At 46.1% G+C, this 15,872-nt stretch overlaps 1 protein-coding gene across 3 annotated transcripts in view; it reads right to left on the bottom strand.

Moving 5' to 3' along the window:
* Positions 1-15,872, bottom strand: part of TANGO2 (transport and golgi organization 2 homolog) — a 47,202-nt gene that overhangs the window by 26,167 nt on the left and 5,163 nt on the right. For all 3 annotated transcript variants that reach the window (XM_064168554.1, XM_064168557.1, XM_064168556.1), the window contains exons 2-3: positions 10,025-10,146; positions 547-635 (exon numbers count right to left, since the gene is read on the bottom strand). In XM_064168554.1, the coding sequence (XP_064024624.1) occupies positions 547-635; positions 10,025-10,080 (145 nt within the window). In that variant the 5' untranslated portion in view covers positions 10,081-10,146. The remainder of the gene's footprint in view (positions 1-546; positions 636-10,024; positions 10,147-15,872) is intronic.

Below are 15,872 nucleotides of genomic sequence, written 5' to 3'. Positions count from 1 at the left end.
AACCACCAGACAGCTGGGTGACTGTGCTATCAGTTTAGCAAAATGCAGACACAAAACCTAATAAACTGATGGATCAGTAACTTGAATTATCCTGTAGCCTATAAATTATTAACTAATAACAAATTACATTTTTTTTGCCTTTCTAGAGGCTTGGTTTAATGATTTCAAATCACTATTACAGACTGTGAGTGGGTGAAATAATCCCACCTATCCTAAGAGGTATTTCAGTGTATCTGACAAAGCTAAACTGATCGTTTCTGATGGATAAATTAATCTGATCTCTTTCCACTGCACTGCTCAGAGTGAAATCAGTTAAAGAACATTAAACTGCAAAAAACTCCACAAGGCATTAAAACACAAATAAGATAGTAAGAGCACGACTCATCTTTCAAACTGCTGACATGTTTTCCCCAGAAGGGTAGAGAAGAAGCATATTTCCTAATCGAAATGCAACACCACCACCACCACACTAACAAAAACTCCAGGCCATAATGGCCTTATAAATTGTATGCAAACCACTGAAAACAACAGGCCATACATACATACCACTAAGGATCTCATTGCTGGTGTCCCAAAAATCAGCTGATTTGGATGGTCTGTGGTAAAATTCATCTCTATTAGCTGCTAGAATAAGCCTGGAGAACAGAAGAGGAAAAAGATACCATTACTCACAAATTGGAACTTCACAGTACAGGCAGGAACAGAATCCAATTCTTGCTGCAGCATTAGCTCATTTTAAGCATGAAACCACCCTTTATCATCTCACCTTTATCACTCAGTGTAAAGCTCAAAAGACATCTGACAGCAGCCTGCTCTCTCATTGTCTTGAGACATTCAGCAAGTCTATCTTGTGGGAATGGGGCAGCTATTACTTGTCAAAGAATAATACTCACAACATAAGAGATTGAATTAAGCAATCTTAAGATTCCTCATCATGTGAAGTTAAAGCCTAAAGGAAATTTAAAGCTAACCCACACATTTATAGGTAGCATCAAAAAGAATAAAAGCAGAAGCATGAGAGTAGTTTTTTGCTGGATCATTACTCAGGATCATGTACTCACAGTATTTTTTAATCTAACTTTGACACCTAAAGCTCTATTTATATGGTTCAAAGAGACAAGACAGATGCTTTTGTCTGTAAGTACTCAGAACAGGGCAGATTTGTGATAGTCTTAAAAGTCCAGTCCCATTGGAAATTCATTTGAGGAAACCTCAGCATGCTCAGGGAGGCAGAGAAGGGAAAAGGCATGGGGCTCTGTAATAGCCAAGAGGTATTCTAATAGGACATTATCAGTCTGTTTTTTTTCCTGTTAGTTTAGGGTTGTTTTCTTTACATGGGTAGTTGCCTGCATAATCTGAGTCCTACCAGAACAGTAGGACAAAGTACATGAATTGTTAATGAGAGTCAGCTCTTGCAGCAGAGGAACTACAAGCAGCCCTGGAGGCTACACATTCAGGAGGCAGGGAGAAGTTATGAAAAATAATATGTAGTTGAAAAATGCTGCTGGATGAAATCCATTATTTATATTTAGAAAGAAACACATTGTTCTCCAAGACCAAATGCTGCCCTGATGTAAAGCCTGCTGTAACTCTTCACCTGCCATGTAAAATTTGATCAATTTGGAAATTTTATACTTCTCTAATCATCTCTGTACTTTAGTTATTATCATAAATGGCACCTGCAGGCTTGAAAAAAACAAATTCAACATGATCACTGATACATAAGACAGGACAGGTCTCCCTCAGAATTTCCAGGCTTGGCAGCATTGTAGATCAGTCAAATTCAATGATAACACCATTTCAAGCCAGTCAGGCTGTGAATGTAAAGCAGGTAAGATTGAAAGAGTCAGTACAGCCAGCCAGCTTCAGAGGAATTTAAAACAGGCTGAGTTCTTGGCCTTTGAAAAACCAAAAAATGGTTTCTTTGCCCATTTCATCCAGCAGAAGTTATTAAAACAAAGTAATTTGTTTGGTGTACTCCCCTAGAGATCATACAAGTGCCTTAACTGAAGGGACTGTTACAGTCATTGCAGTAGCAGTTAGTGCTGCAACACTGAAGTCCAGGTTACTCTGTGTGCAGATCTTCCACCTTTTCTAAGTGAGAAAGTCAACATTTTCTGATCTTCAAAAGCAGCGGAAGACAGTATCAGAAACCAAATGTAGTGGCTTGCTGCAGCATCAAATAAATGCCTGGTATCTATAAATAAATCACTTCAGTGGGCTTCTATGCTGAGGAGCAGCATTCAGACACTCCAGTTTCAAACCTGTTATTTTGGAATTTACTTTTTTAAGTGTTTTTCATCAGTAGAACATCCTCACCTGAAGAGCAGGTTATGGATTTGGCTGATCCAAGTAACGGACAAAAGACAACTGTAACCCTAGGCATATGCCAGAGACTCAAAGCAACAGGTGACTGCAGGCAGACTTCTGCACTCCATCACACCATGGCATGAATCAAGAGCTAGAGCTTCCAAAGTGCTGCTCATTATTACCCATGACATGACTTGCCTTTATTTCAGTTGCAAGATTGTGAGCATTCCCCAATTTCTCCAGCTATGTTGTTTAATATTTAACTCTAATGAAATGACATCTTTCAGAAACCTGCAGATTTTCTGAACTAGTTTCCTATAACCTCAGCATCCTCTTGTCAGTTCCTCCTACTAGCTGCAAGTGAATTCAATTTACACAGCAGAAGCCGAGTTTGCTATGGTAAACTGAAGTTAGGCCACACAATTTTCATTCTCATCTCAAGCCACAGCACATGAGAACCAATTCCAACAGAATCTCATTACTTAACTCAATACTCAAATGTACTGACAATTTCTGCAGGTTTCTAGACTTGCCTGCAAATTCATCTCTTCAAGAATAGGGTTTTTAAACACGATCATGAGGTGCTCAGTTGCACATCAGAAATACTGTAGATAAGGAATTATAATCAGCTATAAAGAAAATAAAGAAGGCAAACACTTTGCAGCATCCATTCTGTAAGGAAGACGGTTAGAATTTTGCCCAGAGATAACATCTATTAGAAAGCACAGCACATGAACAGTTTTATCTTTCCAATGCCTTTCAGACTTGCATTATTTCTGCTTTTCTAGTCTTTGATCTGGCTTTCAGCTGTTTTACCAAATTTCTGTCACCTCCGTTTCCCACATGCATCCTCCTGCTACAGGTTTTTATTTAAACAGACATTTCTCATGTTAAAAAAATAGTCTGGCAGAAGTCTATTTCTCATTTCAGTATCACAGTATCACCAAGGTTGGAAGAGACCTCACAGATCATCAAGTCCAACCCTTTACCACAGAGCTCAAGGCCAGACCATGGCACCAAGTGCCACGTCCAGTCCTGCCTTGAACAGCTCCAGGGACGGCGACTCCACCACCTCCCCGGGCAGCCCATTCCAGTGCCCAATGACTCTCTCAGGGAAGAACTTTCTCCTCACCTCCAGCCTAAATCTCCCCTGGCATAGCTTGAGGCTGTGTCCTCTCGTTCCGGTGCTGGCCACCTGAGAGAAGAGAGCAACCTCCTCCTGACCACAACCTCCCCTCAGGTAGTTGTAGACAGCAATAAGGTCACCCCTGAGCCTCCTCTTCTCCAGGCTAACCAATCCCAGCTCCCTCAGCCTCTCCTCGTAGGGCTGTGCTCAAGGCCTCTCCCCAGCCTCGTTGCCCTTCTCTGGACACGCTCAAGCATCTCAATGTCCCTCCTAAACTGGGGGGCCCAGAACTGAACACAGTCCTCAAGGTGTGGTCTAACCAGTGCAGAGTACAGGGGCAGAATGACCTCCCTGCTCCTGCTGACCACACCATTCCTGATGCAGGCCAGGATGCCACTGTCTCTCTTGGCCACCTGGGCACACTGCTGGCTCATGTTCAGGTGGGTATCAATCAGCACCCCTGAAGCTCCAATTACATTTTGCCTTCAATAACTCTTGACACAAAACCGTGGTTTGTTTATAGCATCTCAATACTAAAAGTAAGCAAAGTCTTTCTGGTGTGATTAAATACTCCCCATCTCAAGTTTAATACCCATTATCCAAATTTAGCACAAAGTCAGTATACAGGATTGTTACAATCCAAGCATCTCCATTTTGTCTTTCATGAGACATAATCACACTGACAAGAAACAGCATTAAGTGACCCTCATCTTCTAATAAACTGCAAAAAGCCTATTCAGCTATTTTTATAGCTGGAATAATTCAACTATATTAGGATCTACATATTAAGATTTATGTTAATGTTGAGGCAGAGAGATGAAAACAGGAGAAATCATTCCATTAAAGCAATTTCCTACAATGTAACTCTGTTCCATTAAAAAAGATTGTATGATTATAGCTCTGAAGCTTGAAACATGTATTTATTTGTAAGATGCACACAGCATAGTTCAGAAAGATGTAAAGGCACTGTGTTACCTTTGACAGTAATAATAGACTACAGTCAAGTGTTTGTTACACCACACTATATTACAAATAGGCTGAGGGAGCTGGGATTGGTTAGCCTGGAGAATAGGAGGCTCAGGGCAGACCTTATTGCTGTCTACAACTACCTGAGGGGTGGTTGTGGCCAGGAGGAGGTTGCTCTCTTCTCTCAGGTGGCCAGCACCAGAACAAGAGGACACAGCCTCAAGCTACACCAGGGGAGATTTAGGCTGGAGGTGAGGAGAAAGTTCTTCACTGAGAGAGTCATTGGACACTGGAATGGGCTGCCCGGGGAGGTGGTGGAGTCGCCGTCCCTGGAGCTGTTCAAGGCAGGATTGGACGTGGCACTTGGTGCCATGGTCTGGCCTTGAGCTCTGTGATAAAGGGTTGGACTTGATGATCTGTGAGGTCTCTTCCAACCTTGGTGATACTGTGATGCTGTGAAAAAGGGTGGAACAGCAAGCTGCAAGGGCACAGGGAGGTAGATTCATTAGTGTATCACAGAGGTGAACTGTAAGCTTTTTGGCTGAATTAGGTGCTGAGGAACACTGCTTGATGTACTGCTCCAGAAACCAAAGTCTACCTGGACAGAAAACTTTTAAGTGTTATGGCAAACATTAGTTTGAGAAAGTTTATTGGCTGCAAGACAAAAGACATGCACAGACAGGGCTAAGTTCTTTTAATTGCAAGCTTTGGGATTTTCAAGTAGGACAATGCAGCAATTTGGAAAGATCAGAGCCTGGGCAGAACTTATCTGAGGCTTGTACGATCTGTGTAGTCATAGAATCATAGAATCAACCAGGTTGGAAGAGACCTCCAAGATCATCCAGTCCAACCTATCACCCAGCCCTAACCAATCAACCAGACCATGGCACTAAGTGCCTCATCCAGTCTTTTCTTGAAGACCCCCAGGGATGGTGCCTCCACCGCCTCCCTGGGCAGCCCATTCCAATGCCAATCACTCTCTCTGGCAAGAACTTCTTCCTAACATCCAGCCTATACCTACCCTGGCACAACTTGAGACTGTGTCCCCTTGTTCTATTGCTGGTTGCCAGCTTTACATTTCCTTTCTCATGTTTGGAAGGAACTCTTCTCACTTGCTCCCTGAGACAGGACAAGGAGCAATGGATGGAAGCTGCTGCACAGGAGGTTCCACCTCAACACAAGGGGGAACTTCTTTACTCTTAGGGTCACAGAGCACTGGAATAGGCTCCCCAGAGATGTTGTGGAGTCTCCTCTGGGGACTTTCAAGGCCTGTATAGATGCTTTTCTCTGTGACCTGACCTAGACTGAATGGTCCTGCTCTGGCAGGGGGTTGGACTTGATGATCTCTTTGGGTCCCCTCCAAACCCTGACATCCTGTGATCCTGAGAACTTGGTCTAATGGCTGTAGTACTGTCCAGAGATTTAGGAGGGCTGGGTACCATTCCCAACTGATAAACAGACATATGTCCTTCAGAAAGCTGAGGCAAAGGTGAAAAAAACCTCCAGAACAATTTAAGAAATAACTTCAACATTCTTAAAGGAGAGGAAAAAAAGATCTAGTGATTGCATCTTAAGGGGAAAAAAAGGAAACTAGTTATGTCAGCCTCTTCGCAAGCAGCATGGCAAAGCGCTGCGTGCTAGATCAAAACTTAACCGAGTTAGACCGGCGACTTTCTTGGCAGCAGGAAGGCAGGATTTGAGCGGCCGCCCCACGGGAACCGCCCGCAAGGCGCGGGAGGGCTGAAGCGGGCCGCAAGGGGGCGCTGCGCTCGCCCAGCGGAGGCGGCTGGAACCGCGCGAGGGGAGGGTGCCCCTGCTCACCGCGGCGGGGCGGGAAGCGCCGGGCACTGCTGAGCGAGGGGAGGGTGCCCCTGCTCACCGCGGCGGGGCTGGAAGCGCCGGGCACTGCTGAGCGAAGGGAGGGTGACTCTGCTCACCGCGGCGGGGCTGGAAGCGCCGGGCACTGCTGAGCGAGGGGAGGGTGCCCCTGCTCACCGCGGCGGGGCTGGAAGCGCCGGGCACTGCTGAGCGAGGGCAGGGTGCCCCTGCTCACCGCGGCGGGGCTGGAAGCGCCGGGCACTGCTGAGCGAAGGGAGGGTGCCCCTGCTCACCGCGGCGGGGCTGGAAGCGCCGGGCACTGCTGAGCGAGGGGAGGGTGCCCCTGCTCACCGCGGCGGGGCGGGAAGCGCCGGGCACTGAGCGAGCGGGGGGTGCCCCTGCTCACCGCGGCGGGGCGGGAAGCGCCGGGCACTGCTGAGCGAGGGGAGGGTGCCCCTGCTCACCGCGGCGGGGCGGGAAGCGCCGGGCACTGCTGAGCGAGGGGAGGGTGCCCCTGCTCACCGCGGCGGGGCGGGAAGCGCCGGGCACTGAGCGAGGGGAGGGTGCCCCTGCTCACCGCGGCGGGGCTGGAAGCGCCGGGCACTGCTGAGCGAGGGGAGGGTGACTCTGCTCACCGCGGCGGGGCTGGAAGCGCCGGGCACTGCTGAGCGAGGGCAGGGTGCCCCTGCTCACCGCGGCGGGGCGGGAAGCGCCGGGAACTGAGCGAGGGGAGGGTGCCCCTGCTCACCGCGGCGGGGCTGGAAGCGCCGGGCACTGAGCGAGGGGAGGGTGCCCCTGCTCACCGCGGCGGGGCTGGAAGCGCCGGGCACTGCTGAGCGAGGGGAGGGTGCCCCTGCTCACCGCGGCGGGGCTGGAAGCGCCGGGCACTGCTGAGCGAGGGGAGGGTGCCCCTGCTCACCGCGGCGGGGCGGGAAGCGCCGGGCACTGCTGAGCGAGGGGAGGGTGCCCCTGCTCACCGCGGCGGGGCGGGAAGCGCCGGGCACTGCTGAGCGAGGGGAGGGTGCCCCTGCTCACCGCGGCGGGGCGGGAAGCGCCGGGCACTGCTGAGCGAGGGGAGGGTGCCCCTGCTCACCGCGGCGGGGCTGGAAGCGCCGGGCACTGAGCGAGGGGAGGGTGCCCCTGCTCACCGCGGCGGGGCTGGAAGCGCCGGGCGCTGAGCGAGGGGAGGGTGCCCCTGCTCACCGCGGCGGGGCTGGAAGCGCCGGGCACTGCTGAGCGAGGGGAGGGTGCCCCTGCTCACCGCGGCGGGGCGGGAAGCGCCGGGCACTGCTGAGCGAGGGGAGGGTGCCCCTGCTCACCGCGGCGGGGCTGGAAGCGCCGGGCACTGCTGAGCGAGGGGAGGGTGCCCCTGCTCACCGCGGCGGGGCTGGAAGCGCCGGGCACTGCTGAGCGAGGGGAGGGTGTCCCTGCTCACCGCGGCGGGGCGGGAAGCGCCGGGCACTGCTGAGCGAGGGGAGGGTGCCCCTGCTCACCGCGGCGGGGCTGGAAGCGCCGGGCACTGCTGAGCGAGGGGAGGGTGCCCCTGCTCACCGCGGCGGGGCTGGAAGCGCCGGGCACTGCTGAGCGAGGGGAGGGTGCCCCTGCTCACCGCGGCGGGGCTGGAAGCGCCGGGCACTGAGCGAGGGGAGGGTGCCCCTGCTCACCGCGGCGGGGCTGCGCTCGGTGATGGAGGTCCCTTCCAACACGAACTGTTCCACGATTCTGTGAAAATCTGCCACCAAGAACGCCATGGCCTGGCACTTAGCACTGAAACAGATGGCTTAGAGTAATTTATCTCAGAGGTATAAGAAAAAGCACTTAACAAAAGGTACTGAGGAAGTCAAACACAATTAAATATTCCTGAATTTGGGCCAAAACGTCTCCATCCCTGTTTCCCTATTTTAACACTGATAGCAAGGTGCTTTCTGCTAGAAATCAATAATTTCAACCCTGATGCCTTTTTTTTTTATAGCAAGCAAGCTACAGTAGGCTTTTAAATATTGATTGTGGCAGAAAGTTCTCTTGCCAAGAAACTACAGTTCACTTCCAAAGGGCTTTCCCAAGAGGCATCAAATTGATGAATCTGTCTTTTGCTAACAGGTAACACAAAGAAAGTCAGACCAAATAAATGGATATATTAATTCAGCACCAGCCACATCATAAACAAACCTCCTTTTAAGGCAGATTGCAGATGCAGGAAGGAATGCACTCTATGGACAGCTAAAGTTTTGGTTTTCCTTTCTTTTCTCTCCATAGAAGAGCTACTCAATACAGAAGGGCAGGAAAACAAGAGAGTGAAAGGCATGGTGATTTACTGAGGTGGTGGAGGCACCATCCCTGGAGGTCTTCAAGAAAAGACTGGATGAGGCACTCGGTGCCATGGTCTAGTTGACTGGATAGGTTGGACTGGATGATCTTGGAGGTCTCTTCCAACCTGGTTGATTCTATGATTCTAAGCTGAGGCTGTTTCTGGATGAATACCAATACCTGTACCCCACAAAGTAATATGGAACCCTTACAGACTGTATAAATACAGAAGGCAATAGAATTCTACAGCTTTCTTACTAGCCTAAAGTGCTCTTTCTCTATTACATGCTGATGATACTTAAAGATACTGATGTTCAATGTGAACTTTAGAATAAAAGGCTGTAATGAGAAAGGAAATTATTCTCCTGGGCTGCATCAAAAGAAGCATGGCCAGCAGATTGAGAGAGGTGATTCTGCCACTCTGCTTTGGTGAGACCTCACCTGGAGTACTGCATCCAGCTCTGGAGCCCACAACATAGGAAGGATACAGACCTGATGAAGTAGGCCTAGAGGAGGGCCACAAAGATGATTAAGAGGCTGGAACACCTCTGCTGCGAGGACAGGCTGAGGGAGCTGGGACTGTTGAGCCTCAAGAAGAGAAGGCTCTGAGGAGACCTTATAACAGCCTTCCAGTACCTGAAGGAGGTCTACAAGAAGGCTGCAGAGAGTCTGTTTTCAAAGGCCAGGAAGGATAGGACAAGGAGCAATGGTTTGAAATGAGAGGAGATTTAGAGTGGATGTTAGGAACAAGTTCTTAACTGTGAGGATGGTGGAACACTGCAGTGGGTTGCTTAGGGAGGTAGTTGAGGCCCCATTCAAGATGAGGCTTGACAACCTGATCTAGTGGAGCATGTCCCTGCTGACTGCTGGGGGCGGGGGGGGGCAGGGCTGGACTAGATGACCTTTGGAGGTCACTTCCAACCAAAACCATCCCATGATATTAACAGAGGATAAATTAATACACAGTGTGGTTAATACTTCTGCTCTACTGTCAGGCCATTACTTTCTAGGATAAACTCAAATGGTTGGTTTCAATGTGAAGAGCCTCAATGTATTTACCCTACTGAAAGAAGGGTACAGCTATAACTGTGATGCTCCAACAAAAATTATTCCTCTTGGTTTAAATGATAAAATAGAAGGTGGGACTTTCAAACTCTCTATTGCAGCTTTCTTGTACACCACATGACAGACCACCAGCAAAAGATTCATGACTACAGAGCCCAAGACTTCTGTCGTAGTCTGAAAACAAAGGGTTCTCAAAAGGTTAAGTCTCCCAGTGGAGAAAGTCAGGAAGTTAAACATTACAAAACCATAACTGAAATGTAACAGAGGCTTGAGTTTATAATTCAACAAGAATTGTATTACAAGAACAAGAACTTGTATTAAAAGAACAAGAACTACAAGAACTTGTATTAAAAGTGTATACAACAAGAACTTGTATTAAAAAGTGTATATATAGCAACAAATGGTTTTCTATTTAATTAGAACCACCTTTACCTGTATGCATTTTTTGAAGCTGGTCGGGGGTCAAATTTAAATAGAAGGATGCACATTGAAGAACTGATGTTTAAATCTTGCTTCTTCCACAAAGGCTCACTGCAAGGTCATTCTGTAATTGCCTACAAAGTAAAGGAAGATCATGCTGTAATTTACAAGTAGAAAACCTTGCTTCTAAACTGAAGCTTAAAGATTGAAACTCTCTCACTAATAGCTCACAGTAGAAATAACTTAATCAGGACTTGAAAAAAAAATATTTTGCAGTTAGTAGTTTACTACCAAAATTCTCTTGGTTCTTATTATCTTGGCTAATTTATCTTTCTAGGAATGAAACAAGCATCAAGAAAATACTGACAAAGTGCTAGCAATACAAGAAACACTATTATGTAATTTTCTGTTCATCCTCAATGAAGTACTGTTACTCTCCCCCATTTTATGTAAGGAAACATGTTTCTGTCTGAATAAGGAGAAACTAAGACTCAAGGTGTTGTAGAAGAAAATAAAACCTGATCTAAGACACTCCCAAGCCTAGAAATAAAGTATACTTTAGGCCAAGCTATTATTAGAGCCCAGGATAAAGTATTGTTGTTTACTATCAGGAAAAACATCAGCTACCAACAAAAAAACATACTGGATCATAGTGCACATTTTGAGGACGAGTTTCCAGCACTTGTGGTGTGTTTAAAAACTCTGGCCATGCTCAGATGGCATAACAAATGTGCTTTCTATTTCAAAGCCACATTTCAAACATCTTGTGGTAACCCCAATGAAAAGTCTTCTGGTAATAAAACTGCAACTTGATCATCACTTTTTGCTGCTGCTAAAACAATGATCAGAATGCTACCAACCAGCTGTACATACCCAAGTTTGACTGCTACTGAGGGCTTTTTCCATGCAAGAGTTTTCAAGGGATGGGAATGGGACAGGCAGAGTTCAACACCACAAGGCTGTCTGAGCAATCTAGAGACTGATGCAACATCTACACAAAAGTAAGACTTTTAGTGGTACTTTCAGTGCCTCTCTTGCACTTAAATTTCCACATAATTTACCTTGAGATATCAAGAAATTTATGATCTTGACTACATTTCTTATTACCAGAAGCAGAGTTACACGTGCAGCATTTATGCACATTTTTTTCATTAACAGCTTGCCAGTAGCTGCTTGCTCCTGTTAAGTCACAGTACAGTACTACAACTAGCCTGCTGTTGCTGTCATGGCACAAGTTCAATCTTGCAATCTAATACTCTGCAGAGACTCTTCTGTTGCAGGAAATGAAATAACTTACATAAGAGGTGCAACACTTCTGACATGCTTGCCAAGGCACAAGAAGATTCATCAAGGGAGTGTGTGTGTGTACATGTACAATTCACACAGTATTTTGAACTCCATGACAAAAGGAATGTCCCTCCCTAGGCTTGAGGTGAGGAGAAAGTTCTTCCCTGAGAGAGTCATTGGACACTGGAATGGGCTGCCCGGGGAGGTGGTGGAGTCGCCGTCCCTGGAGCTGTTCAAGGCAGGACTGGACGTGGCACTTGGTGCCATGGTCTAGCCTTGAGCTCTGTGGTAAAGGGTTGGACTTGATGATCTGTGAGGTCTCTTCCAACCTTGGTGATACTGTGATACTGTGACTTCATAGTTTACCAGCTAAGAGCAACAATAGCCAACCTACCCCAACTGTTTTCTGTTTAACAGATTACACAACAAGGCATTACAGAAAACAGAATTAAATCACATCCTAGGATTTCTTCTCCCCTAGGAAGTCAATCTCTAAAGAACTGATTTAGTAATTAATCAGAAATTGAAGACACAGATTTGAACTTTGGAAAGCTGATTTACTAGCCACATGTTTAAAGAGATCCATAGCAGCTTCAGTGAGCAAATCCAATTAGGTTTAAGGTGTTATCACCATTCTCAGACTCCTGAGTTTTCCATAGACTGCAATCATACTGGACTTGTACAGCTGAGCTACCAGTTCAGAAAGATTTGGATCTTCTACACAGAGATCTTGTTAGCTCTTCACAACATTCAAGACCTTGTACCTCAGTTGCTTTATGTCACTAGGTGTAAGTACCACTGACCTCTTCACACCTTCAACTCGTGGGAAGAAACTGAAGCTAAACTAAAATTGCAGTCACAGTTCAGATCACAGAGCACAAATTTCCTAAAGCAACAGACAGCTTACAAATATAACATAACTAAAACACTACACAACTCTAAGGTACATCTGAAACCTTTTATACTTGCTTTTTTTACTTTACATTTCTGATGCTGTTCAGCTATCCGGGTGGTATCTGTATGCCATACCTCGCCTCAGTTTCTTTATTCAGGATATCATTTATTCTACCAGAAGGGATTTAAATTGCAGATCTTCCCATTAATTCCACCTCTGGAACATTACATTGTTCTTTATTCTGCACCTGCTACTTTTCTTTCAACCTTGTCTTGTCTCTGTCCAGAACCATTTTAGTTTACGTCCTTCTCTCACCTCCAAACCTACTCTGCCTTTCCATACTTATTCTGTCATTGGACATTCTTTTACCCCATTTGGTAATTTTTCTGTCTCCAAGAACGTGGAAGATAGGTTTCTTCATGGCACAAGTTCTCCAGCATGCTTACTGTACAGCCAAAACATAGTCAACAAGACTTCCATTAATTCTACAGCACCTTCTAAACAGGTCCCTACCATACACTTGTCAGTCCACCCAGTCTAGTGGGTGAACTAAACCCTGGCTAACAGTAGGAACCCTGAACATCACCAAGTCTCTCAGATTCTCCCTGTTGGAATACTGGGCTCTCAAAGAATCTTCTCAAGGATGCACAATTCTGTATCACACAAGCCTCTAGTGAATTTGGGGCAAGTAACACAGTTACTGCTCCTTCCCAAACCATGCAAATCTCACAGTGGTTATTTATACAACAGTGCACAGGCTACTCAGAAATCAAACAGCAGATTTTTTTTGACTACCTAAAAGGAATCTTTTTGCTGAAGCCATTCTTGGAGAGAGGCTCAAATTAGGACGGATGAGACCTTTCAACCCCTGTCCTCAACATTACAAGCAGAACACTGCAATAAATGTCAAGCTAAGAACAGAGGTTTATTTTAGCTGACTGATTGCTACTGTTCTGTTCCTCAAGCAATCTTCTCACAGCCAGCTCCACCAGTAAATGGAAGTGGTACTCCATCACTGGCAACAACTTGACTGAACAAATAATTGGGAGCAGAAGGAATGTCAGTGAACAACTGTGCTGCACTAGGCTCAAGGCTGGGCAAGACGTCCTCCTTCTGACTGGAAGCTCTGTAGATGACAGTGTCCCTCCTCTCCTCAGCCCCCCACATCTCAACAAGATATACTAGAAATTGCTGCACCAAAGAAAAAGAAAAAGCTAGATTTCAGTTATGCAAATTTCAGTTTTACAGTTCAAATCTTAGGTTGACCTCTTCCTTTTCTCCCTGATCCGCAGCCTACAAGGGATGCAAACTCTGTGTCTGTATCACACACACAGTATCACCAAGGTTGGAAGCAGAGCCAAACATTAAGCAGTGGCTCACATGACACACTGATGATGCCAAAAGGACCCAAATTAATACTCAAAAAATACTTGCAAAAGTAGTGCAAGACTGATCCTAACCATGGCTCTGAGAATTCATGCTGCAAAATCTTCCTTGGAAGCCCACAAAAAAAAAAGGACCAATTATCTGCCTTCTATTTCAGCAAACATAACTTCAAAGATGTTAGTCTGGTTTTAAGATGTGCCAAAAAGCTACATATATAAAAAATAACCTAGACTGAGCGATGTCTTGCCTGTTTGTTGAGCAATTTGTTATAAATGTAAGACAGCAACTTACAATTCAGTTGAATAAACAGTTCCATTATAATTACAACTTTTCACATCTTTTGGAAGGTAAAGGGCTACAGTTCCTATGATCAAGGCTGTATTACTGTCTGCCTATCATAAATTAACTTCACTCCATAAACCACATTGACTAAAATGCATTAAGAGTGGCCACGAAGCAAGCAATACACCAGAATAACACTCTAAGCCACTGGTCACTGCTCCCTGCTTTACAAAGTATGACAGCTTCATTCTCTTCATCTTTTCCTCAGTGTGAGCACTGACATTTGTATATGTTGTGGTAGGCCTTATAGGCTGAAACAGGCTTATACATGTACTGGCTTGCCCAGACACATTTTTCTGCTCTCCCTCCTTATGTTTTGGGGAGAAGCAACCGCAGGAAAGAGGACAAAGAACCTGAAGCCACTGAGTCTAAGGACTCTGGCCTGCCCAGACTTGTTTATACCCTGTGGTAAACAAGGTACACACACTTAGCTTGTGCCTGCCTTGTGCAAGGCCTATGCTTTCCCCAGATTTAGATAAAGCAAGCCTATGGCCTCACCTAATATGGTCAAGCTTGGCTAACTGCCATTCTGATCAGCTATTCTGTGTCCAAAGGCCCATTAGTCTCGGCTACATTGATAAAAGGAGAAACAGCAGGTAAACACAATGTGCTCTGCCACTGTATTCATGCCTGCTGCTATTGCTTACTGTCTCTGTGCATCTTGAATTGTCTGGAAACTGCTTGCCTTGAGTTTACCAGGAACAGGCTCCAAATGCCTCCACATGAGCAGCCTGCATAGCCAGCGTGACATTGTGCTAAGACTGCACATTGCAAGACATCCTGCCTACACCTGAAAGTCTCCTGCCAAGATGAGAAGTCCTGGATGAACAGATTGCCCAGAGGAGCCAAAGGACAAGGTCAGAGATTGTCTACCTCCTTTCCCCAGAAGCCTGGGAAGAATCAGAAGTTGCTGCAGCTGACAGGACAGTAACAGAATTCCCTGAAAGCATTTGGGTACTGTTTTGTGATGGTTTGGGTGTTACCTGCCTCCCCACACTTTGGAAAATCACCCAGACTAGACTCAGTGGCTCTGGAAATTGAATGAAGCTTTATATTTACAGCTTAGCACAATATACAAGCAGGTATCTACAATATATACAGTTATATACAGAAATAGATAAGTAAAAAGGTCATACAGAAACATAACACCCCTCCCAGAAACCTGAGTCCCCAGGAGGGGCTCACAACCTTTCTCCCACCCCTCTGCCTTACCTCAGATCTTGCCTTATGCCCAAGGATGGTTGGCTGGGGGGGAAGGGGGTTAGGAAGCAGATGGGTTTAGTCACACAGACAGCAGGTTAGGTTAGAGAGAGAAGTGCAGCCCCAAAGCCCAGACAGTGACTACCTTATCTGTGTTTTTGTTCTTGTTCTTATACATCTCAGCAAGCCTATGAGTGAAGTAGACATCACCATTGTTTTCACAGCCTGTAATCTAATTCTTCTCACCAAAACATTCTAGATAGATTCAAACTAGCACATGTTTGAAGCTGTAGCTAGCCCTGCGAGTCAGGAGATAATATTTTGTGAGTAAATATTTATAGCCTCTTGTAATTCACCATTGCCTTTTGCCATAAGCAGGAAGAGACTCCTTGAATCCATCCAGTGGGCAAGTGGTGTGTTGACTGCAAGCAGTGTGTTGACTGCAAGAACTTTCTCTTCCAGTTCAATTAATGTTTCTATATTTTGCAAGCTATTTCAAGATCCTATGTTATTATCTGCATAAAGTTTCTTTGACTATGGGAAGAACCCATTATAATTAAAATTAGTGGTCAGGGGTGGCAAGAGTTCTGAATATCAAAATTAATAAACAATGTTAATTTGGGAAGAATGTAATGTTGCATTAATTAATTACCCCTTCATAACAGTACATACTGAGTCATGCCAGTCTGTTTCAGAAGCAACGCTCATGGAAGAGATCCCTTTCAGCTCCCCAGCTGAGAGGTACCCATT

This window comes from Pogoniulus pusillus, chromosome 30 (genome assembly GCF_015220805.1).
Source record: "Pogoniulus pusillus isolate bPogPus1 chromosome 30, bPogPus1.pri, whole genome shotgun sequence".
NCBI classification, from domain to species: domain Eukaryota; kingdom Metazoa; phylum Chordata; class Aves; order Piciformes; family Lybiidae; genus Pogoniulus; species Pogoniulus pusillus.
This window is presented reverse-complemented; position numbering and strand designations above follow the sequence as displayed.